The following is a 26,333-nucleotide window of genomic DNA, read 5'->3' as shown; positions in this document are numbered from 1 at the left end:
CTGCCGCATTGGCACTGGGAGTTATTGGTCGAGACGAGGTTATCACAAATAACTGGACAGTCACTTTATATTAATAAGAATTTTTTTTCTTTTATTTCTTGTATAGCGATAGAACCCTACAGTTCACTTGTATACTTAACAATAGTGCACTAAATATGACAATATATACAGATGATTAACAAAAAAAGGATTGGTTAAAGATTACAATAACCTTATGACACTGCCGCTACAAATTCTCGCGACAATCGTCGTCTTTTTACATGCATATACTTTAACGCGCTTTGTACTAAAATTATACAGATTTGACGAAATATACAATTTTTTGTTACCTTCTTTCTTTTCCCGAATCATTTTTTTTTCACGTTCACATTCGCTCAACAATATATATTTATACAATTTGTTCAAAAGATGGATAAAAATGTACTTATGCTGAACTCGTTCGTGTGATTTTTTTTTCGTGCTTTTGACATATACATAATGCGAGTACATAATTATTCCACAAATTCACGTATTTTATGAATTGCACAACGCAATCGATAACTTTTAACGGCCTTTTGGTACAAGTTCTCTTTTGGTTTTATTGTGACGTTTTTTTCTTTATATGACTGATGCCCTGTGGCGCATGCGCGCAATGCATGAGTGAAAAATAAATCGAACACACTTGCTTGGATTTTGTGAGCTTGTACGAGGATCGTCCGCTCGTCGTCGTCAAAGGGCAGAAAAAAAACTTATACGTTACTCTTTGGTATCACTGTGTGGAAACCAAAATCTCTTCCCCTTTATACTCTATTTTAGACGTAAGTTAGAAACAAAAAAACCTTTGATCTCGTGTAAATTACCGACTATCGATAATCACATTAATCTATCACTCACAGTTGTTTCGTATATGCTTATACTTTTTTTTATTATTAATTGTTCGACCCAACGCGACCGCGTTCGCCACTTATATTCTCCACAAGTATGAAGCAAAGAATCGACTTACTACCGTAGCTACATCATTATCGACCGTCGGTAAAGTCGACGTGGCGTACGTCGATTACAACACTTTACAGCTTCCGGTTTGCGGTTTTTAATTGATGAAGCATGGCACTACTAATGCACACGCGCTTATATATCACGATTATTATATTACACTATAGCAGTCGAAACAAAGAAAAAATAATTTAATAACGTTGGATAATTCAATATAGACGTATGCGTAAAAACGTTCGAAATAATTTCAATAATCATTTCATACTTATACCAATAATGATCAATAATAATAATAATATTAATAATAATAATAATATCAAAGCCACGTCTTTGTTTAGCGTGGATAACAACGAAAATGCAAAACAACAATGGCGGAAACGCGATCCAGCCATCGTTCACGAAATTAGATTCCCTCTCGTCTTGGATCGACGACGGTGCCTAATTGATATTTACAATTTGTCCACAGCTGGGACTCGGCCGAACTTCAGTAACTGTCGAGACAGCGCAGCTTCTTCAACGGAGGCGCGCCGTTGGAAAGTTCGTCTCAGCTCGAGGGCGCCTGCATTGGCATAGGAGGCGCTTTGACTGATCCCAGAGCCGAGCCCGACAGACCGTTGTTGTTCATGTCGCCCGGCCTGGTTGGACCCATGCCCATGGGTCCACCGCCGGTGCCGTTCACCGTTGGCGAACTATTTGGCATTTGACCCTGCAAAGAACAATGGACAAGGTAAGAAATACAATTTTGGGTGAAAATCATCGATTTTGTTCCATGATTCCGTCGACTTACGTTTGTCATGTGATTGTGCTGTCCCATTTGTTGACCAAGCATTTGAGCTTGTTGATTCTGATGTTGTTGTTGTTGTTGCTGTTGTTGTTGTTGTTGTTGTTGTTGTTGCTGTTGCTGCTGCTGTTGCATGGGATTTTGGCCCGGCATCGGCGCACCCTGTCCAGGTGGCGTTGGCGTCAGTGGCAACTGGCGCTTGAGTTGAGCCAAATTCGACGGCGGATGCAGCGCCATGTTCGCGAACACCAGCCGCTCCTCGTAATCGTACTCGCAGAGTATTTTATTCTCGCACAGGTAGAAGCGGTCGCCCACGCAAAATCTGAAACACGAAACGAGAGTCGGGTTTGTTTGTGAAATCGAGAGCTTGCAGCTGCAGTTATAAGTTTACAATAATACATATCGACACAGTGGATATTTCAATGATTAATCATCCCGGCGCAGTGATAGTCTCTCGTATCATATATGTATAACGATGCGCGCAGGTCGACGAGCTCGTGCTGCACACTCAGCGCTCCAAAGAGCGTCGGTCAAATAATTATCGAATAATGCTGTATAGCAGCAAGCGAGAACATAATACGTACGTATGAAGGGGGGTTGGGGGCGGGGGTTGAAGCAGTCATCGTGCAGTATGCTGATATTCATAATCGCGCGGTAAATAGAATTATTGCATACCGAGCTCGCTCACGAGTGCACACGCACACATACACGCATACAATCGAAAGCCAACCCATTGTTCGGAGCAAGAGAGAGAGACCCACATAGAGAGAGCGCCAAAAGGATTCGAATGCAAAACTACCCTATCTGCGCGTATAGACGGATGCGAGGAGTGTGCGTGCGCTGATTGTTCGTATCGTTTGCCTCACTCTGTCGAGTACCACTATTGCTGCGCATTACTAATTTCTGATTATACCGTCAATGAGATGCGATTTCGATTCATGTGCGAGCACGGCTCGTAATGTGCAATATACGAATATACGTTCGTGTGCGGCTACTACGAGGATTCGACGTTTTTAGCCCTGTATCCCATATAAGTTCGATTATAAAACGTGTGTGTGCGCGCGCGGGTGAGATGGCATTAACAAACTGCTGAGGTTACAATATCCCTTCGCTCGCCTGACTAACTGTATATAACAGTACAGCCATCAACATGACACGAGCTTATATGGTAGCTAGACAGCGGCAGCGGGGGTGTTAGTGTGACACATACACACACAAGCGCGCGCGGGCACAAGTTTGCGAGGAAGCGAAATTGCCCGCTAGCTCTCGGAGATTAGCCCTCTTGTGAAGCGTGCGGATACATATACACAGCAGCAGTAGTAGTGGCTCCCGCTGCTGCTGCTGCTGTTGCTGCGGGGTGCAGTCGGATGGGTGGACCTCGCGCGCGCGCGCGCGGGCAACCGACTGACTTGGAACTTGCAATTAAACAGCAACAATTACACGGGGGTAACTTTAGACTGTAATAACGCGAAATAAAGGGTTGCTGCTGCTGCCGCCCCGACGCCGCCGCCACGCGCTCGTCCAACCGCCCCCTTGCCCTCTACCACTCCCAGTAACACATACACACACACATACAGCCCCACCTTGGGCAGTGTGCTTGCGGGATGATTTACCGATCCAATTAGCCCTCTCTCGTACTCTTTCTCTCTGGCTCACTCACACACACACACACACACACACACACACCGAACACTATACACAAAGAGAGAGAAAGAAGCGCGGCAAGCAGCTCACAGTTAAAAAGACGTCCGGTCTAATTTAACGGGCATCCAATTAAAGACTAAACGAGCTACCCACCACCCTGTGCGAAGCGCGAGAGCGAAGCGCAACTCTTGCCGCCTTGGCTCGCATATATACATACACACGTACTTTCTTCCTTGTATACTCTTGGCACATATACACAGCGTGAGCGTGCGCGAGAAACAGATACTGCACAAGTCGAGGTGATTCGAAAAGAAACAACAAAAAATAGAGAGAGAGAGAAACTGACAGTCCGCGCGAACATTGCAAGCTGCTTGCTGCCCCCGCGCGCACTTTTGTTCATTTTCTCTTCCCACTGCTGCTACGCTACTCGGCTCGCTCGAGACTCCATAATATGCTGCGGGCGCCTCGACACGAGCTCTCCGTCGAGCTATATGTTGTGTGCAGGCAGGATTGCGCTCGACTGTATACGCGTTCATAGGTGTATATAGCAGCGGCGCACAGCGGCCACGCTGTCGCACATTTGTTTCTTGCAGTATACCGCGCAGGATGTCCCGCACTGAACTAATTCAGCCATTCGGAATCGTCGAGCGAAAAATACCCAAATATTTTGGGATATACACCTTTTTTCGTGCAGTAGCAGCAGCAGTGCACCCCGCATGAGCTGTTGAATTTACTTCGGGACCCGCATTTATGTTTTATATGTGTCTACGTGCAACGGCAACGCCTCGACCACCACACGTTCGATCTTTACTTTACCAAGGAAATTTATTCACCTTATCCGAGATAGTAAAAGAGACAGCATAAGTCAAAGCCACATTTGCCGGGCGTCGTCGACCGGTTTGTTGAAATATTGAAAATCTGCAGAGTGTAGCAGCAGCAACAGCAGTAGCGGGAGTAAAATCACACGCTCTTGCACCCTTCCCCAGCTCTGCACTACTCCTCCTCGTCTGCATGGGAAATTTCAATCTGGCTTGGCTCGCGCCCGGATAACGCGGCTAAATCTTTAACGAGGCTCGCGCGCGACAACTACTACGCTAGAGATAGAAGTCTATAGATTGTATGCGAGTGTGTACGTGTGCAGCAGCAACAGCAGCAGCAGCACTTGCGCTACTGTGTTATACACACCAGAGTAGCTAGTGTAAATAAGTCAAGCTCGCTCTCGTGTATATACGTCCAGTGCGACTCCATTAGGGGCTATTTCGCACTCTTACTTCTTCTTCCTTTTCTTTCTTTGTCTTTTTTCTTGCTCTGCGTAGTAGTAGTAGTAGTAGTACTAGTACTAGTACTAGTAGTAGTGGTCGTAGTAGTAGAAAAGCGATGCGACAAAAAATCAAATATTGAAATGAAAGAGCTGCGAGTGAGGATTTTACGATTGGAAATGCGTGTTTTATATACAAATATGTAGGAGTGAGAAGTTTTTCGACGACTCCAATATAAAAATAATAAATTTCAATTCGCAAAAAAATATTTAACCCACGAATTGTTTTTTTCTCGGAAATTCATCGGTCAATCGATATCGAGACACAATCTGGTAACAACCATCATCCGCAAAATAAAACAATATCTCTGTTCGCTCTCTCTCTCTCTCTCCCTCTCAGCTTGCGGATGCGACCTCTCGAATCACAACACAGCAGCGACAACATACCCTGTTACATGCCCACGTGCACATACACACTGAGCAGGAGAGAGAGAGAGAGAGAGAGAGAGAGAATCATGATAGAGCCGTAAAGAAAAGGCACGCATGACTCGCACCGCAGGCTGGCAGCGAAAAAGTCGAGAGAAGAGGGGAACTCGACTCAAACAATAGCCCAGCTACTCGATAAAAACGTAAAATTGATGCTCTTTTGTTGTCCCTGTCTCTCACTGCTGCATGCTGAAATCGAACCATTAATGCTCGCTAGTTGCTGCTATACATCGGGATGCGTGGAGACGATGTTTTTCGGGTGCAGCATGCACGCACACACACACAGGCAGACACGAGCTGTTGTGCTGCGAGGACAACGCGAGCTTCGCGCGCGTGCAATGGTCGTGCATTAAAGCTCCACGCTTCTGATAATATTGCTTTTGTCGAGCATTGTATATGTCGCGTTGTTCGCGGCCTTTTTGTCTCATCTCTTTTGCGCAGCACGGGTGTATGGTACTGCTGTTGCCTGCAATCGAGCAATAGCTGTTTGTCAATCTCATATACGCTCGCGTGATTTTATTCTTTTCATTTCGTTTTATTTTTTCAACTATCGGTCAACGTTAACGTTTACGATAATGAGTGGAAGGATCTCTCATTTTTTTTATCTTTGGTCGTTGAACCTTCAATCGGGCATCGTGAGTCAACGAATTGGTTATATTTTTGCATAATTATCGCGCAATGCAACGACTGCGTTGTCGCAGCGCCGCTCTCTTATCGCGATCGAGCTGTCTGTCTTGTCGTCCGTCGACGCGAACGGAGGAAGCTTAACGACCGCATTTTTGTCGCTCGAAGCTCGTTCGCTCGTAGAAAAAACATGAAATGTGCTTCAATTGCAAAAACGATGCTCATGGCAAAATCAGGTGTCCGATCCCCTTGAATTGTCACGTTGCTTCGCATTATATTCGTGCATTAATTTATTGATTCTATCGACTACTCGGGAGACGCTCTCGAGTGCCGCCTAATGGTCATCGCTATATACACCTATTCTCCGTGTGTACACAGATCTCCCAAGACACGCGTGGGCACGAGCTGCGCTGTGTATACATATTTCGCTTAGCCTGTGCGATATAAGCTGCACGCGACGAGCACGTTAGAGCATTCTAAGCATGATTTTCCGGTAATTTTATTATTTCATCGACTCGAGCTTGTGACGCGCGCCACCCTTACCTACACACACGTACATACACATACACACATTACGCTCGACAGACCATGTGCACAGCATATATACACAGTGTGTGAGAGAGAGAGAGAGCAAGAAGGGATGAGATGTAGAACGTCGAGTGAGTCGCGCTCGCTCGCTTGGCATTCGCTTTACAGGCCAGTTGGGAAATCACCCCGTCGCCGTGCTCTCGTCTATCTCTCTCTCTCTCTTTTCCGCTCGCCTTGTTATATAATTATCGCGATACTGCTGACATACCCTGCTGCCAACTCTCTCACTCTATCTCTCTCTCTCTGTATGTGTGTGCGCTTCGTATATATATAAACTCACACCTATCCTTACCTGCTTGCGCGATGAATTGCCCAACAACTACTACTACTACGACTACGACGACGACGACGACGAAGGCTATAAGATTAGAATTCGTGTCTATATATACGACGCCGACGACGACGACAACGCAGACGAAGAATATAAGGTCTCTTGCGTTCAGCGCGCGAAATTGGATTAGATTCAATGTGGGACTTGCAGCTTTAATGTCCGAGCTGCCGCTACTACTACGCTACGCCTTTTTTTTTCCCCGTTATAACGCGCGACCGAAAGAGAGATTGCTTTATAAGAAGGGCTGTCTTATTAAACTGACTTTTTTTTTATTTTTCGGTTCGTCCTTTCAGCTCGAGCTCCAAGTAATATGTATAAATATAGACGCGGGGAAGAAAAATGAGAAAAAACGACGATAAAAATATATGGTATAGTAGTGATATACTAACCGGTGATAGCACTGCTGACAGGCGAAGCACTCGAGATGATAGACGTTGTTCTTGGCGCGCATGACCATCTCGAAGGCCGGTATGGGTTTGTTGCAGGCCGAGCAGAGGCCCGTGTTGCCGAACAGCCTCAGATAGTCCCTCCTGCACAGTATGAGATTGGCCTTGGTGTAGAGGGACGAGCCGACCTCGCCCAGCCGGCAGTCGCAGCAGTTGCACTTCAGACAGTCCTCGTGCCAATAGGCGTCCAGAGCTTTCAGCAGATATCTCTCCTTGATCGTTTTTCGGCAGCCGTGACACTCCTGCTGAGTCGTGCCATTTTTACCAGTCTCCGACTTGCTCACGTCCATCGTCATCGTGATCTGGCTTGAAGCACCGTCTGTGAACAGGCCGAGAGAGAGAAAGACGATGAAAATTAACTCTTAGTTTTTTTTTTCATTTTTTTTTTTCGTTGGCCTCGTTGCGGCCGACTACATCATGACATTTCTATAAATGAATTTCGTTGAGACACAAAAAAAGAGAAGAGACGATAAGCGACTGACTGCGTTTTTACCCTTGCAGGCAATAAACGAAAACTTGGTGCGTTCGAATATATATAAGCCAATTAAGTGAAAGACGGGAAAAAGATGTATGCGCGGGTATATGACATACAGATAGACAGAAGGCAGAGCTGAAGAGAGACCTAGAGAGCCGTTGCTTCGTTAAGCATTAATTATTTGCGATTCATACTTGTTATTACTTGCTTGCGTTCTTGCAACTTTGTCTACGTATATATACGTGTACTTTTGTGCGAGTGTGTGTGTGTGTGTGTGTGTGTGTGTGTGTGTGTGTTTATGTGTGTACGTGGTAAAGAACGAGAGACAGAGAGAAACAAGATGAATACGACGGGGTGAAAGACGAAATACAGCAGCAGTGGCTTAATTAATTAGCCAAATACTTCTAGCAACAATCTATTGCACATACACGTACACACAGACAGAAAGAGAAAACAGTTCCTCTCTCTCACTCCTACCCACTTTGCTCTCCTTTATACTCTCCTCGACGACGTTGAGCTTTATACTGCTAATTGGCCCGCCGCTATACTGCCGCTGCCGCCGCTGCTGCTGCTGGTGTATACCGCTTGTGCGAGCTCGGGTGCGAATTATAAACGCCGCGTTGCTGCTTGTACGTTGCAAGCCTCATTCTATAGATATGTGTATACGTCTGTGTGTGTATGCGCGTGTATAATAGTGCCATGCCGCTGCTTCTATGTACTTCTAACAATGGGTTGATGCGCGCCGAGCGCGTATACACGCACATACACATACACCTTGTTTCTTGGGCTTTTTAAGCTTTGTCTCTCACTTTTCCCCAATAGTAGTTTGTGTGTGCCCAGAGCTTTATATGAACGCGTGCGTATACGTAAATAAAATACCGCACCGTGGTATACACCATCGCGCGACACAAGTACGAGAGTATCGACTTTTCACGAAACGCGCGCGAATTTAATGCACGCACGTGCCACATGCATAAGTTACGGCGAGAAAACAGGAGAGAGAGCTTTTTTCACAACTACGGAGCTTTCGCGCGATTTGCGCGTTCTTGAATTGTCAAAAAGAAGAATTTTTACTTATTTACTTGAAATATTTAAGAAAATACAGTGAAATCGGCTTGATTCGAAATTCCGACGACCCGGTGGGTAATCCCTTCGAATTAACCACATATCGAAATAAAAATGATAATTAAATAGTGAAAAAAATATTTAGAAATTTTTGGATACTTTTGTTTTTGAATTTCGATTTGACCTTTTTTAGAGTTGTTTTGTAATTTAGCAAAATCCGCTCTAATTTTTTCTTCGTTAAAGATAAGAGAAGATACACTTCCTTTAGGAATATTAAATTTTTCTGCGACATCTTTTTGGCTTTTTTTGGATATTCTTACGTATTCCAATATGGCCATTTTCTGTTTCAACGTACGACGAAATTTCATTCTAATACTAACTGATTAAAAACTAATTGTCTAATAATGTCTACCCTTTATAGACTCAATAGCAAAACTGAGCCGTGACAGTTATAGAAATGAAATAATGATCAGAAATTATAAACTTTGTTTACGATTTTAATGAATCACATGTCGTGTTCGTTAGGTAACGTTAGTAAATAAATACGCATATAACGTACACGTTTCTTTGAATCCACGAACGAAAAGTTCGAAAATCTGAATTATTTCAAATAAAATGTACTAAAATTCTTTTCTTTAAAATTGACAAGTAATCATTCAAATTAATCAGGTTTTTTTTAACACTGTTTTCAATGGGAACGCGTTGTAACCAGCGCGCTACTCTTCGAAATGACCAAGTTTTATTTACATCGATGCGATTCTCAACTATCGAGCCACTATTGCATTGTTTCCGTCCGCAAGCTCCCACGCTCAATTGGTTTTTAATCTTTCGGCAGAGAAAAGAACACAGAGCCAAACGATAATGCATGCACACAATCGACAAGCAGGGCCTAATTTTTCTCACGAATCGTCACCGCGCTGTGAAACGGAAGCCTCGGCCGTATATGCACGAATGTCCGCGCGCGGGACGGCACGGAAGTAGATACGCAAGCTTGGCCTGTCATTGCTATAATATGCGTTTCGTTCCGTACGTTAACTATACACACACACGATGCATCGTGCGCGCTTGTGTCTGTGTGTGCAGCTTATCAAAAGACCGACTGACACACGCCATACACCAAACGTTACTACTACTGATGCTGCCGTACTATATACAGAGAGAGAGAGACGTCGTCGTTCATGGCTCACGCGGCGAATTGCGAAATAGGAAGATTGAATCGTGGGCCGATATATACGCACGCACATACATAGAGGAAGCTCTACAATTTGCGGTACGTGCGCTCTAATATGATCACCGACAGTATATTTGGCTAATTGCGTATTAGCACTGGCTTATACTGGCCTGTCTGTAGAATTAATACTACGTAGCGTCGTTGTATCGTACATACGTGCGCTTCGCCTATTCATGGTTCCAGCTCTATCTGCTATCTCTTTGTGGTTTTTGATGATATAGTGACGCAGTTCACGCCCACAATCTCTAGATTGTATATTAATAAAGAATTCAATGATACACGTCCAATCGACGTTTTTCGCTCGTTTTCGATGAATGCAGAGTTTTATTTTCGTCCGGCAATCATCAACTATACGTCTCCCGCATTTTATAATTAAAATAAACCACGTGATAAAATTCATAAACGATATATAAAAAAATTTCCGGATAAAAAGTTATCGTTCAGCCGTCGTCTCGGCTTAATAGAAAGCACATTATAAATGTATATAGGTGGAAAGAGCGTAAATATAGGTATTATTTAGCTCAGGCAACAAACGGAAGAGAAAAGAAAATTGTCTATATATATACGCGAGACGGGTCGAGGAAAAAAAAACTGGATGTAGTTTAATAAAAACGTCAGATGTATAAAGTAGCCAACGGGGACGGACGTTTCGGGGGCTGAGAATAAATAAGCGTGGCGCGCGCTATATAGGTATATACACGAGACGCAACTTCTGTAAGGGCTGTGACGGATGCTTCCAGAGCTTTTATATAAACGTATATATTTGTATATATCTATATACGTATAGCTTCGACGTTAAGAGGAAGAAGAGCAAAAGGCGCTCTCTTTCTCGGTGGAAAAGTGCCGTTGCGTGTTTCTCTCGTCCTTCCGGCCGGGTGCGCGGAGTTGGACACTTTTTCCCGACTCAAATGTACCGAGTTGCTGCTCCGCGTGTATACTGCGCGTGGACCACCGCATCCACCCCACACCGTTGACGTCTTTTTTTATCTCTCTTTACTCGTCTTTTGTTATTATAATTATAATACGCACATTCGAATCTCCGACCGCACGCAACAGCTCGCTCACTCGAAAGCTGCCTGCTGCTTACAGCAAATAAGCTCACTCGAATTAAACGTCACGTGCAAGCAATTACATTCATAGCGCACGTTCGGGCGATTCATCAATCTTTGTTGGTTGCATACGCAGACGCACACACACACACGCGCATGCACACAAAGAGAAGGGGTTGAGCTCTCATTCGGCTTTTCAGTCAATACCGTTCCTATTATACGTAAAAACAACGGCTCCGAGGCGAATCCGCTGCCAAGGTATGTAGGCGCGTAAAGTATGTGTATGCAGCTGCAAGCATGTAAGAGCTTTTTAGTGCACGCGGGTAAAAAGCAGTGACAGTGCAGAATATGCGGTTGCACCGCGCTCGCTCGCTCGCTAGGCGCTCGTCATTATGGACCTCGACTGCGGGATTTTCGAGAGCTTGCTAATTAGTCATTAGCGGAGGAAAAAGACACTTTGGTCGCTCGCTTATACGTATACACATACACGTACACACATAGAGCAAGAGAGAGAGAGAGAGAGACACTGGGCCGTCTTTGTCTGGCTCACGAACGACGACGACGATGCGGCGGTGGAGACTCTATACTGCTCGCAAGCGCAAACATGGGCCGCGCGCGCACTGCACTCCTGGCGCGTCTAATTGGACCCCGGCGACGTAAGTTCAGCTAATTGAGACCGGAGCTTGTAACTACCGGCGCAAGTGATGTCGCCGTGCGGTTGTATTATATATACGTTTCGTGAATATATTCGTGTCCTCGCTGGCATACATGTATAACTATATGATCGCGCGTGTAAACCGTATATAGATATATTTATTATATAAACACAAGACTGCACCCGGATTGCGTTAAAGTCTGCGCGTCTTTGCACCGATCTGTATCGTATACAAAGCTATCGAGCGAGCAATAAGGATATTTATCGAAACAAATATTATACGAGCGCGTTACGGATGCGATATTACATACATAATATATACGCGTGTGCTCCTCTTGGTCGGCGTAGATCTCTCGTACTAACGAGCAGGTGCTGCTGCTGCTACTGCTCTTCGAGTATACATGTATATAATAAATTTACCAACGTCAGAGAGCCGGCGAGCGAATTTTCGTAATTAACTCTGCGCGAGCTTGTATAGTGGCGCGCGTCTACGTGCGCGAGAGCGGATTTTAATTGACGGACTGCTTCTGCTGCTACTGCTACTGCCGCTGCTACTACTGGTGCAGCGGCGTGTGTATGTACGTATACGAGAGAAAAATACTTCTAAGCCAAATCGCGCGATGTCTTATTAAGTCCGCAATCCTAGCCTCGCGCGCAAAAGCAGGCTAACACTTCAGGAGAACCGAGCTTGCTGCCGTCAAAATAATATATACACACACTCACACATACACAGTCAGAAACGAGCAGTGCAAAAGAGAGTAGGAGTTGAAGAAGTAGGAGGAGGTGATGGAGGAGGAGGGGTGGGCGAGCGAGCGTAGAAGCTAGTGTACACTTCCTCCGAGCTGCTGGCTGTGCCACTGAGCTACCCTCTTATTGCAGGAAGCTTGTTAGAGGTGTCGCATCACGTTTGCGCACTCTAGTCATCTTTTAATTGGCGATATAATGATCCTGAAGGATGGTAAGTATACGAGTTCGTAGAAGCGGTATACGCTGCTGCTGCTGCTGCAGCCGCTAAGGACCATTTGCCCTGCGGATCTTGTTAGTCTGCGCACGACGACGACGACGATGCGACTACGACACGTTTTTACTTTTTTCTTCTTCTTCAATTTTTTTCCTTTTTTAATTCATCAAATATTCATTAATTTTCATTTCATTCATGTATATCATTACGGATATATGTAGGCGCATGCGCGCGTCATAAGAATCGAAAAGGAGACGCACGTATAATCTCGCACCCTCGACCTGCGCGCGCCTAAGTCATAAAAAGCAAAACGATATACGCCAATATAAGTGCCATTCAATCTCAATTTTTTTTTACTCCTTTTTTTTTACTCGTCGGCCACTCGATATTATATTCAAGCACGCGTCTATCTATATATGCACGGGCGCTCCGCGCGAAATGACATATCTTGAAGGTAGCGGAAATAAAACACGAAATTGCTTCCAGCGCCGAGGAATATATTTCAAAACTGCCGCTGTGAAGGGTGGACTATATAACTGTGTGTGTGTGTGTGTGTGTGTGAGGGTATCTCTTTCTCTCTTGCTCTCGCTCGCAGAGTCCAGGACAGCATTTGGTCATCGAAAATTGAAAAGTGGCCCGCGTGCTGCAGCCTATATACAGGATGCATACACACGTGTGTGTACGTGTGGGTATATCGAATGAATTAAATCGCACCACCAGGACGAGAGCCTGGGCCGATGCTTATTGTATTTTTCGTCGCCTATACGCGGCGCGATATCTTTCCCGAAATTGACGCGCGGCGCGTTCAATAATGCCCAGCGCACGCTGCACACGTTATACCACTGCCCGTGCCGTGCTGCTGCTGCTGCTGCTGCTGCTGCTGCTGCCAATCTATATAAGAGGAGTACGTCCGGGCCATTATTGTCCGTACATATACATACAATATCCTCTATCGAAAGAGATCGTGCAGGCAAGTTTTTGCGTATTAAAATTTTACGTATACATCCGAGAAATTCATATTCGCGCGCGGACGCCCGGATAATGCATATCGAAGACCATTAATAGACACGATTGGAATTATTTATCCCTCTTGAGAGAAAGAGGAAATCCATTTATATATAACAGTTCATTCGTTGAAAAAATCATGAATTATTCGGCGATTGGGTTGACGCGTTAAATTGAATGAAGACCTCGCTCGAGTACTCGACACGCCGAAGCGAAATCAAGCTTGAAATGTTCCGGATGTGGCATGCATATAACATACGCACGCCAGTGGCAAAGCTCGTCGGATGTCAGCGCGGCGTGCAGTGCAACGGAAACCGCGCCGAGAATGTATCCATCTATGTGTATATAAAATACAATACCATTGCTGCAGCGCATATCTTTATTTCAACAACGATTCGGGTTTCTCGAAATCGTCAGCGCGCTCCGTCGTTTTATTCCTTGAATTCGACCTATCGCGATTTGGACAGGATTATTTTGGCTGCGAGATTACGAGGTGAAAATTTATATTTGGCGAAATGTTGTAACGATAGATATTGCGATTTCGCGTAATGGATAAATCATGCTTCTATTTGACGTGTACAAGCGCGGACCGGAGGTCATTCACCTGCCATCTGTCGGAAACTCGTCGAATCAGCTCACGCGCGTATCTACGTTCCTGTGATCGGCGCAAATCAAATATTCTTTTTTATTAATTATTTTTTTGCGTCGATGCAGTTTAATCCACGCGTTCTCGTATATATATGCGCTTAATTTCGATCCGGAAAAGTGTATATATACGCGCTTTCACGCGCGCGTGAAAAACGGCTGGAATGCATAATACAATCTCTCTTTCGGCGGTCCCTCTCCTGCAAACTCTCTTTCTCTGCTTCACTTATCCTCTGCCGCAAAGCCCTTCATCAAATTTACAAGCAATCAGTATAAATTTAACGAAAATCTCTTTCTCTCTCTCTCTCACTTGCAGGTTGTCTTTAGCCTCGGCGAGTGCGCCGTACGGTACCCGAAATAATGCAATTTGCTCATCTATTATATACTCCGTTAACGAACCAGCATTCATTAACGCTCGATTCTCTTTTATATATAACAGCACTCTTTCTCCCTCTCTCTCTCGTTCTCTCACTTTTTTTTACCTCATATACAAGGTGAAATATTATCCGAAGCGAGCGTAGCTGCATTGGGTGCGTCGAGGGCTCCAAGATACCATAAAATCGAAAAAAATGTTATTTAATTTTTAGAAAGAATTTTTCTTCCCCCTTTCCATTGAATTTTTTTTTAAAACTGAAGTGTTGCGCGTTCGAAACCATTGATGTTCCTGGTGTATATACGCCACCTGCAGGGTGCCGCAGCACAAACGGTTCGCTCTGAAAGTTACGACGCGTCAAGGCATTTTTGAAAAATACGGAAAGCCAGAGAACGCAAAAGAAGAAAAAACTGCAAAGTGTACAGTTACAGGAAAGGCTCATGATATCTGAGCAAAAAAGCAAAATTTTAGAGTTTTAAACAATGCAATGGAATAAAGAAGAAAAATTCTTTCTAAAAATTGAATAAAATTGTTGTTGACTTGAAACTACTTTTGAGCCCTCAAATTTGTCGGATTGTAACAAACATTTTTTCTCTTTTTTTTTCTCTCGAGTGTAAGGGAAAAAATCGCTCATTGCGCGCGGGCTCTATCAATACTCGTATAATCATCGAATGTAAATGGATAATCAACGCGTTAACAATCAGTGGCGCAGCAGCAACCCCTACAACGAGCGAGCGAGAGAGAGAGAGAGAGAGTTAAGCTCTCTCGGTCACTTTTCTGTTCCGCTCTTTAACGTTCGGGGAGAGCTTTCATTATTGCTAATGACTGGACGCGCGCGCGGAGCTCTCGCTCTCTTCATTGGTCGATTTTGCGCGCTCGCGAATGTTTACCTCCCTGCACACTCGCGCGCCATGACTAATTATTCTCCTGATGCTGTTACTCTCTCTTTCTCTTTCTCTCTCTCTCTCATTCGAATACTCGACGAAAAATCATCATTAGCAGCAGTGGCAGCAACGGCCGATATTATTATTTGCTCATTTGGTATCATCATCCCCCTGGTGTGCGTCCGTGCGTCGACCGGCTCGTTATTTTCATCTCCGCGCTCACGCACTCTTATCGCACGCCTCGTCCGTGTGTACGTATATAATTCGATCTTTTTTTTTTGTTCGAAAAACATAAAACGATATTATCTATCATAAACTCGTGTGCATTTAGCTCTATTTGAAAACGATCATCGGATCAGTACGCACTACGCACTCGGTGCATGGTCTTTCATTCTTTTATTTTCTCTCTTTTGTTTTTTTGTTATATTTGTATATTTGCATTCTATTAGCCCACCCCGGCGCGTTCGCCACTACACGAGAGCTGGATTATAAATTATCGATTAATAATTTTATATTCGAGCCAGATGTGTATAGACCGTTACGATATTTTGCCGATAATCGTCCAGCGATAAAACTCGCGCGCGCGCACACACACACACACAGTCAAATTAAATGCAGTAACGAAAAGAGCTTCCGGTGTATTGCAGTGAAGCAGTTAAATGGCAGGCTATCGGATTTTACTCACGCTTTTGTAGATTTTTTCCATACGTTTCGCGGCGTGGCTGCTCTCTACCGTACCTCACTTCCCGCACAAGTTGCCCCGAATAATTATTCAAAATCTAAGTTATTTCGCAAATAATCGAGTATCGAGTGCTCTCGAGAGGAGGAAAGCAACTCTGTAGCGGCAGTTCCGCGGGAATACTCGCGTAGACAATTAATAAATTTTGCATCGCTGTATAGTTGTAGTGTAGCAGCAGCAGCAGAGTTGCTCGTTGCAATGGCATTTTATTAAATGTCAGTAATTAAGAGAACAAAAAGGCTGCTGCTGCTGCTATAGCTCGGCTTCGAAAATATTCGATTAAACGAGCTGAGTAAGTGAAGGAGTTCTGCGAGGCAGGAAGAGGAGTTTATACCATATACAGAGGCTGCAGAAGGGGTGCCGTGTGCCGGCACGCGGCAAAGCCACACAAAGCTCTTTGGATGTTGTTTTTATACATCTATATACTTGTAACCTCCTGCTATATTCACAATCAACAATTAAGTTCAAAAGCTGCTGCTGCTGCTGCTGCTTCGAGCTAGCGAACGTAAAGCTCTTATATGTTTATTATAATCTTTAAGGAAAGAGATAAAGAGGAGAAGGAAAATAAAGTTCCAACTCACACAAGCAGCAGTAGCAAGAAGGGCTGGCTGCGCGTTCTGCAGTCTTGCAGTATTACAGTATGGGCATTGCAGTCCTCGTGCAGGCGCGCGTTTCCGCTTTTGTATATAAATGCGAGGCGAAGCGCGCGCGAGCCAAGTCAGAGTCGCGCCGCTGCTGCACAGCCACCGCTTCTATGCTACTTGGCTAATTAGCTCCGCCAATTTGTTGGCTTAGCTAAATAAACGCGCAGCGCCCGCCCGATTCGTTCGTTCGTTCGTTGCCGAGCTAGTGCAAATAAGGCGCGCTACTCTAGGCGCGGCAGCAGCCAAGCTATTTCGTACGTACGATACCGATATATAAACTATACGTACGCGCGCGTCAGTGGTGCCGGTGGTGCGGCAGCGCGCGAGGCTATCTCATAAACCCCATTCTCGAACTTCAAACAAAATAATTAAGCTATTCTCTGTCTTGCTCCCTCTCTCTCTCTCTCTCTCTTGGTGTAGTTGCTCTGCGCTACGCGAGAGCGGCCTAACGAGCTCTGTGCCTGTGCCTCGTGCTTTATATACGTATATACAGCGCAGTGTGGTATACAGTACGTCTCTCTCTCGCTCGTCGTACTGCACGCGCCTGTTTATATAGCCCTGGCGCGCCAATTATCGAGAGCCAAAGACGTGAAACGGACACATGTGCACGGCTGTGTGCCGAGCTCGTGAACGACTGCACACAGTATACATGCACGCGTATACTCACACACACACACTTGCTCTTTCGATTACGTCTTATTCTTCTTCTTTTGCTGCTTCTGCTTCTGCTGCTGCTACGTGATTTTTATTTATTTCTGTACACATTATTATGTACGACTGGCACGACGACATTTTTATCATCGCGCCGAGTATATACGTGTGTATATAATAATCGCCCGCGTATCGGGGGGGCTTAATTCGAATAACGATCACTTTGTTACGTGCGACTTTGGTCACATGATTATTATCGTTATTATTATATATACGCGACAAATTTTTCAAAAGCTTACGTATAGCCGTTATATGGAGAGACAGCAAATCGTGTATAATATGTGTAGCGATTAAAGCACTAAATCATCGTTAAAGCCTCGAGAGCGAGCGAGCCGAGTAAACGCGCGCGCGTGCACACAGCGCGATACGTCTAATCCCTCCGAATGAATAAACCGCTCGAACTTTGATACGCGCGCGATGACGTCGCGCTAATAATAAAGTTATTATACGGTCGCAACGAAGAAAAAAAAATATTACATGGATTAGAGCTAAAGTTAGAATAAATAAAAAATGGTGAAATAAAATGCATAAGACACGTATGGAACCGAAGCTCTTGATTTAGTTGCATATTCATTATAGAGATCCGTGTCATACGCGCTCAGCAGCATATAGCTAGCGCGCAGCAACTCATTTATTTCATTGAAAACCTCAATGCTAATCGAATGCGGGTCGAGTAATAACAAATGAAAAATCGAGAGGAAAAAAAAGTTGGAAAAGAAGCAAAAAAGCGGCTGCGGGCGCATATATACCCTATATATAGTGGAGAGTGAGAGAGAAGTGGTTCATAACATCGAGGGGATGCGCTGCGTATATAGCCCATGCATTGCTGGAAGTCTGCCAGTTAAACGACCTTTTCGAGGGATGACTTGGTGTGCCGTGTGTATGTACGTTCGTGTGCGTGCAAGAGAGAGAGAGAGAGATTTCTCGTTTCAGAACGAATTAGCGAACTGCTGCCGGGTGTGTGCAGCCCGTGGTGTGCAATCAGCACGCTCGATTCGACTGTCTCTCTCTCTTTCTCTCTCGGCAAACTACATCAGCTTCGTATACATTCTGCGATGACGATGATTATAATCTCCTTTCAAATATTACATTGTTTCTTTTTTAAATTATTTATTTACTTCTTTACTTTTTTTTCATTGCGTCACAGTATGCGGGTATACATATAAAAAAGATGAATACGATAGGCGCATTACGAAATCCTTCGGTCGTTATATATGTATACGGTGTCAATTGCACGTATTAATACGCATGCATGCGATGTTTATAATTGCGTGAAAGGTTGGCTGAGTGAGTTTTTGTGTCGCATTCGAAAGAGAAAGAGAGCGAGAGAACCGAGAAAGAGAGCGAGTAATGGTTATGAGAAATGGAATGTAAATTCGGCTCGATTTGCTTATACACAGATCTGTCTATATATCGGAGTGTGAGTGTGTATATATGCGAGAACTCGGCGCGCTGTGCAGCGCTCATTGTATCATGAAAACGCTTGATGGAATAATCTTGTAGCTATTCGGCGTTGTATATATAACAATGATATCGCGCGTGCAGCACTCGGTTAAAAGATTTTCTGACGGCCCTCGTATATGTATAATAATAAATATATACAGGAGAGCGACTGCCTACTTCGCTCATTTAATACGCGCTAAAGCACTCAAATTGACGTTCGTTGTGTCTTTTTTATTTTTTTTTTTATTCTGCCGCTGCCCATTTATTCTGCGGCCGCGCGGATACGTAATTCGAGCGGGACGAGCTAATCACTTATAATACTGAGTGAGAGAGCGAGAGGCACACTTGCATAAATTCAAGCATATCGTAACTCCTGCTGCCGCGCGTCGTGTCTTATTAATCCTTTGGCGCGAGTAAAGAGAAAAGGCCGCATGCGGGGCTCACCGAGATTATACCGGCACACAACTTTTAAGGAATCTTCTTCTCTTTTTTTTTGTCTCTCTTTCTTTTACTCTCCGCGCACTCGCGCTCGTATAATGTGTATATTGGCAGCTTAAACTCACGTTATACATCACATGATAAAATATATATAGGAAGCCCTGCGGCAGTAACGGCACGACGACAGCTACTTCTTGCGTGTCGTACATATACGGTGCTGCTGCTGATCACTTTTCGCGTGCATATTATATCAGTAATTGATACGGATACTCGCTCAGGCGACTCTATATATTGCAATTTTTTCTCTCTCTCTGTTACTCTCTGTATCCTTTTACAATAAGACTAATAAAAGTCTCGGGTATGCTCAAGGATTTATATTGGTATTGTTCACGTGAGCTTTTGGCATGCGTTACTCGAGAGGTGTTTATTGTTTATTTTATATTGCTAACGAGGTTCATTGAATATTTTAAAGTTATTATTGTGATAAGTACCTGATGACAATGAAGTGGAGCTCTTCGTAGACTTCACGTTGGGAGCAATTTTGCCGCTTTTCCGTAGCTTTCCAATTTTAAAAACGACGACTACGACGACGACAACGATGAATTAACGTTATCAATCAATTGTGCGCTCTCACGAAGTCACGTCCTTTTTTCTTTGTTTTATTTTTCTCAAACACGTGCAGTGCAGTGTCCAACCAGCAGTCTAAAAACCAAACAAATCACAACAAAAACATTATCACACGTTTTTTCGTAAATACGTCAGACAAAAACAAAAGTAAACGATGTATCGATAATTCGCGCGAGCACGTTTTTATACGATGCGTTTTTTATGGCGATATACAACACAGTACGCGCAATATGTCTCTGTAATAACGTCTTAATGCTGCACCTTTCGATACAAGTTGTGTATTGCACATGCAGTGGTGTGCGGCTAAGAGGATGCGCACGCGAGAAGTGCCGGCGGTAAACTGTCGGCGCTACCGTTGGCATAGGAGCCGCGTGCTTATACGGAGAGAGAAAGAGAGAGAGAGAGAGAGAGCGGAGCGGCTCATGCTGCCGCCACCGAGCCGCCGCTCCGCTCTCTGTGTGTTTATAAAATTTTCCCCTCTCGCGGCTATCGAGAGATCTGCATCGTGCGCTGCACACTACACGCTGCCAGCAGCAACAGCAGCGCGACACCGACCGAACTACCGTGCGAATCGTATATCTGTGTGTGCGACCCCTCGCCGGGCTGTCCCACTCGCCACGAGTTCCATCCCACTTCTGCCGCCGCTGCAAATTTCTCCTCGATCGACGACGACGACGAGGAGAGACGTGTGGCGCTCGCCGCCGCCGCCGCCACCGCCGTATAATATATATTTTGGCACACACCGCTGCTGGGGAAGTTTTCTCGTGTGTCAGTGTGCGTGCGTATATTGTGCATAGGGGAGAGAGACTCGAAGGCAATCTTTCGCGAGGATGAGGAAGTGGTTTTGCCATGTTATACGTATTTGATTAGATGCCGGCATTAATTTGAATCGTAGCTGCAATTTTTTTAATTATCCAGAGTGCTCCATATGCTAAGACCGCCGCGTGTGGCTTTTTATTTTTTCCTCGTTTCGTTTTTCGTTCGATTCGTACATACATTATGCGATACGAAAGATTGACATTCACTTTTTGATGCCAGCTGCCTTATTAATGAGATTATGGCAAATTAAAAAAGCCGTTGAAAACGAGCTTTTTTTCATTTCGAACTTTTTGTACTTTAGCGTTTGTGCATCATAATTACTCGATACCAAACGCTATAAAAAAACATTCCTCGAATTTGCTTCCCGTGTATATTTTTTCTAATTTAACTGTGTAAAAGCAAAAATCAATTCAACTTGAGCTTAAAAAAAATCATTCCGAATACTCGTGGAATTTTCATTGTATTTAAAAGAGAGAAAGAGGCGCCGCACACCCAGAGAAGGAAGAATTCGATTAAGTAAAGATCCAAACAACTATAATGAACAAACGCCTTGACTGTGTGCGTACGCGCACGCGAGTGCTAGTCTGTGTGCGATCGGTAGTATAGTAGAATATAAGGTATGGAAGAACTTGCAAGCGGTAGCAGCATAAGCTAGTCCTATAAACTCGTAATGTGTATACATATATAGCATGCAGAAATGAAAGAGAGAGAGAGAGAGAGAGAGAACGAAAGCGTGCAAGAATCCCAATTAAGTGCTTGAAGCGCCTTGCCCTGCGCTTCAGAGCTCGTTTCACCTTTTGTACAGCCGTTGTATACCTATAACGTTTCGCACCCCTTTGAGCTTTCTACTTATTCTTTCGACTCTTTTCTTCATTTTGATCTCCCATTCTTCTACGTGTTTTCTTTCACCCTTTCGCCTTTCGCCCATTTCTCCCTCTACCTTCTCTCTCTCTCTGTCTCTCTTGCATCGACGAATTTCCAATATGCGTACTGCATGCGATAGCTGATTTGTTTTTTTTCTCCCGCCCAGCGATCTATCGGTAGTATAAGAGCGGCTCCGTGTACCCCGGCACGATATCATTTTTTTGTCGTGCACCCCGACTTTTATGTATAGTATATTAAAATATCTCATTGCAAAATGTAATATGTAAACAGCTCTTTGATTCGCCGCCCATATTAAAGGTAAGTGTATAGCCTAGAAATTGCTATTGGCACGGCGCGGCGCCACCGTATTACTATAGGCATGAGGCAATAAAGTCTTATATACCCGAGCGATTCATCCTCGCGTGCTGCCGCTGCCGCTGCTGATGCTATATAGAGTGCAGCGCGTGCTGCTGTGCACACAAACGTACACGCGTATACGCCCGAACACACTGACGTTTCATCCCCCTCGTTCGGCTGCGTGTATGTATACGGAAAATGATGTTGCGCGCCGACGCAATCACGCGAACCCTCGGGGCCCTCGTGTGCTTTCTCCGATGCCTATCCCCACTCCCGAGCTTTTACCCCCACCATAACCATCGCAGAGGGAGTAGCGGGGGTACGAAGCGACGACGGGGAGATGGATAAGCAAAACGTGCTCGAAGCCCCGCGAAGAGCGATATTTGCGCGCGCGCGCGTCGAGCATTATATTAACTCGTGATGCTATTGCAGTGGCAGCGGCGCGAGCGGTGTATATGCTTTACGTATATACACTCGCACATGTACAGACAGACACACACGGATAAAGCCACACCTCCCCATTACAAAAATTACATCGTTTTTGATGCCACTGCACTGCTCTGATTTAGAGGCGTGCAGTCGCTTGCCAAAGCTCGTATAAGTTTAATGAAAGGCCTTTATATACGTGCACTGCGCATACACACATGCATTCACACGCACGCTAACTCACGCAGTCGTTTCTCCAGCTGTCTCTCACCTCTTTGCCTCTTCTTCACAAATTGAACGCGAAAGTGCGGCAACAAAAACAACAACAACAAAGCACAATAACTTTTTTTAAATCCAATCTTATATAAGAGCGCGTGAGCGCGAGCTTTGATTAATTTCTGATGAAAGCTTCGGGGTGTGCGCTCACGCAATGTTTTTCGCTCTTTCTCTTTTTTTGTGTAAGGCAGTTCGCTATGAGGTGTAAAACTCGCGTGCCTTGCTTATATCCTTCTTCGCGTAATTATCGCTTGATTTATATAAAGCGGAGCAATTTTTTTCTTTGGTATACGCGCGAACTCGTAGTGCACACGACCTGCTTGCGGATTTATGCATTAACTAATGAGCCCGTACGTTCGAGCGCGTGCGGTTAAATGAAAAGTATTATAATAATAATTGACTCGTTTTGCCTAGGCTTAAATAACCACACGAAATAGCTATTACCCATAGGATATACGTAAACGTACGCGCATGTATGTGTGTTAGTCTGTGTGTGTGCACACGAACGAACTGCCAGCAGCTAGAGAGCCCGAGCAAAGAGAGAAAATTGAAAGAGCCGTTGATTGGAAGAGTCTTAATGGGATTGTGGCTCACTACTGCCTAGGCTCTCTCTCTATATACGATGTGGCAGAGCGAGAGAGTAAAGAAAAGCACGCGTGCTGCTGCAGTAGACAAGGGAAAAACAATACCGGTATAAGCGCATATACATGGCCCCTCTCCACCTATACCCCGTGCACAAAATTGAGATCTTTATACGAACGAATTTCTGGCGAAAATTATCATTAATGAAAGGGATTAATTAAAATGCGCTCGAGCGTTGTGTAATTTTCATCGATGACGGAGCGACGCGATAGTATTTTGTGTTATATGGGGGGGAACGAAACCGAGAAGAATAAATGCGAAGAAAAAAAAGAGTTAAGGTGAGCGAAAATGGAGAGGCTAAAAAAAGGTAGGATGGAAGGAGGTAGTGGGTGGGGGAAAAACGAAAAGAGACGATGATGTCAGGAGTACTAATCACTTCCAGGGACTTTAATGGAGGTTTTCTGTACGACGTCTACTTCGTCCTCTACTTATTCAACTACCACTATACTGTACTACCACTAATGCTACTATTCGTACACAAGCTCTCGAGAGCTTGATGCCGGTATATGTGTGTGTGTGTGTGTGTGTGTGTGTGTGTGTGTGAGTATCGGGCCGGTCTAGGGGGTAGAGGGAGTAGCTCTGAAAGTATATAGAGTGCCTTGCGAGCGAAGAAAAGGCTCGGGCGAAAAGTATCATTACTCGCATTAAGCGAAAAAAGCCACCGCTCTATGTAGCCATTTCTCTCTCTTTCTTTCTCTCTCTTCCCTTCTCTCTCGCTCTTATACATTTGCGATATACATATATTATATACACCCTCTCTGCTATATAACCGTGCTATTTTTTCTCTCCTTTCGTTTCTTTTTTACCGGCGCAGCGCGCGAGCTTTCACTTTCTTGACGTTCATTTTTTATTTTTATTATAACAACCTTGTACCACTTGTCGATCAAAGGTTATGGCTGGTTTTGATTTATTTTAATTCATCTAATATAAATTAATCAACACAATTGATTGTCCAATGATTATTATTATCGTCATAATGTAATCACTCATCGAAGATTCATGCTTCTAATTTCACTAAAATGTCCGCGCGCGGCGGCCAATTCAATTTATATACACACAAGGTATACATTTTGAGCCTGCGACCGATTCGATCGTATTAATGTATTAGCCGCAACAATTTGATGGCAAAGTTAGAAAACGAATACTCGTAACTTTTGCCTTGATATATAGTTATGTATTACTCAAAGACCGGCGCGTCTTGCTCATATATATTCTTTTACAAGCATCCCGCTCCGGCTATGTATAGGTCCAGTTGAGCCCACACGTTTTTTCTGACCCGCTGCTGGCGCATCCCTTCTTGCGTATTGCGAAATTTTCCTTTTCCTCGGAGCTAGCTTGGCGCAATTTCCCATTTTGTTTCGGACGTTTTTCTCTGTCCTTTGAAAGTGAGTGAGAGAGAGAGAGAGAGAGAGAGAGAGAAAACGCGCGACATGGATCCCAAAATTTATTATGCATGAAGCTGATGTATCGGAGCCAGCCAGCCAGTCGACCCACCCTCCCTCCGATCTGTGGAAGCTATATAGAGAAAAGAGGGGAAACAAATATCGCGCGCGCCGCACTGCCTGGACGCACGAGCCACCGATTCGTTTTGAGATACCGCGACGCGGTGTTGAGGCTCGCTGCGGGAGAGATAGAAAAAAAAGCTATTATAAGAATATTCCTTTTACTTTTTTTCTCTGTCCTGCGGTGATTGCCCCCTCGAGACAATCGATTAATTTTATTATCTAACGTTTAATTAAGATTTCGAGCGCGTTCGTACTTTTCGCACCGATTCAACGTTATAATTACAATTGAATTAGTCTCGTTTGTGTTAAAAAAGCTCTAAAGAGAAAGAGAAAGAGAGAGAGACAGAGAGAGAGAGAGAGAGAGAGAGAGAAAGCAAATTTCAAATTAGATATCTTCGGCTTCCGCCTCGAACTTTTCTTCCTCGAGCTCGCTCACGATATATGCTCGCACATACGCAGAGGAGTTTATATATCGTACTACTTTACATGTATGGATTTTTTTCCTTCGAGCCGGCACACTTCGATTGAACTTTCTTGTTATAGCCTCCTATATATGCTCTGCCACTCGTCTCTTTCCCTTACGTTTGCCCGTGAGTATGTGTATGTGTAGTATAAGCTCGATCACACATATAGCGATCGTGTGTATGTGTATTTGCGCGGGCACATCTCCTATATACTTCTGCTCGTGCTTTTTCACTTCGCAAAGCGTTTCTTGTCCGATCGCATTATCCCTGCGCCTCGGTCTCTTCTTTCTCGTTTTACACATATATGTGTATATATACACACACATACGCACAGGCATGCGCATTCACAGCAGCAGCAGCAGTCATCTCCGAAGATAGTAATATAATTTTTCTCCTTTCTCGACTTCTGGACTTATTACTTTCGTCGGCGGGCAGGATTGATCGAAACTCGGAAGAAAGAGAGAGAGAGAGAGCTTGGCCCGAACAACATTGCACTTCTAATGTGACCGAGTCAGATATCGAGAAAGAGAGCAATAGTATGGTAGTAGTAGTCGTAGTAGAAGGGCAAGGGAACGAGGCGTTTGAGGAGAGGCACACAGCAGCATTGGGGCAGGGGTGGGCGTGGGGGTCGTACAGCAGCGGGAGGGAGAAGTGTCGGGCTGCGAAAGCTCACGCGAGTGGCTTTATTATGTTTGCCCAGGAAGGGTGTCACGCCATTTGGGGTTTTACGGTATACCTTCGTAATTGGAGTTTTGTAATTAAGAAGAATAAACGAGTTCGTTTAACTATGCATCTTACGAAAATTGGTTCGAAATTAATTGCTTTTTTTCTCTTCCACTGCTATTACTACTTAAAAGCGTATATACTACTTTGTTCAGGATGTCTATTGCCCCGCGCCCGCTCCA

The 26,333-nt window shown here is 44.4% G+C and overlaps 3 protein-coding genes across 6 annotated transcripts in view; 2 read left to right on the top strand and 1 right to left on the bottom strand.

Annotated features, from left to right (window-relative positions):
* LOC106657088 overlaps nt 1-1,518 on the top strand; it is a 138,333-nt gene extending 136,815 nt beyond the window's left edge. Inside the window, exon 8 of the transcript XR_002763642.1 lies at nt 1,439-1,518. The gene's annotated coding sequence lies outside the window, so the exon portion shown is untranslated. The remainder of the gene's footprint in view (nt 1-1,438) is intronic.
* LOC106654688 (LIM domain transcription factor LMO4-B-like) overlaps nt 1,143-26,333 on the bottom strand; it is a 103,558-nt gene continuing 78,367 nt past the window's right edge. For 2 of the 4 annotated variants that reach the window (XM_014374689.2, XM_014374679.2), the window contains exons 3-6: nt 19,940-20,150; nt 7,074-7,449; nt 1,760-2,075; nt 1,143-1,678 (exon numbers count right to left, since the gene is read on the bottom strand). In XM_014374689.2, coding sequence (XP_014230175.1) covers nt 1,517-1,678; nt 1,760-2,075; nt 7,074-7,426 — 831 coding nt within the window. In that variant the 5' untranslated portion in view covers nt 7,427-7,449; nt 19,940-20,150 and the 3' untranslated portion in view covers nt 1,143-1,516. Of the gene's footprint in view, nt 1,679-1,759; nt 2,076-7,073; nt 7,450-8,086; nt 8,122-8,854; nt 9,084-19,939; nt 20,151-26,333 lie in introns of those variants that run through there. The other 2 variants (XM_014374671.2, XM_023462785.1) reach the window with 2 other exon arrangements.
* The window catches only part of LOC106656216, a 148,558-nt gene continuing 123,849 nt past the window's right edge, over nt 1,625-26,333 (top strand). The window contains exon 1 of the mRNA XM_023462787.1: nt 1,625-1,699. Within this exon, the coding sequence (XP_023318555.1) occupies nt 1,691-1,699 (9 nt within the window). The 5' untranslated portion in view covers nt 1,625-1,690. The remainder of the gene's footprint in view (nt 1,700-26,333) is intronic.

The sequence above is a fragment of the Trichogramma pretiosum genome, unplaced genomic scaffold (assembly GCF_000599845.2).
Source record: "Trichogramma pretiosum strain Unisexual culture from Peru unplaced genomic scaffold, Tpre_2.0 scaffold1, whole genome shotgun sequence".
NCBI classification, from domain to species: domain Eukaryota; kingdom Metazoa; phylum Arthropoda; class Insecta; order Hymenoptera; family Trichogrammatidae; genus Trichogramma; species Trichogramma pretiosum.
Note: the sequence above shows the minus strand (reverse complement) of the source record. Positions and strands in the feature narration are given on the sequence as shown.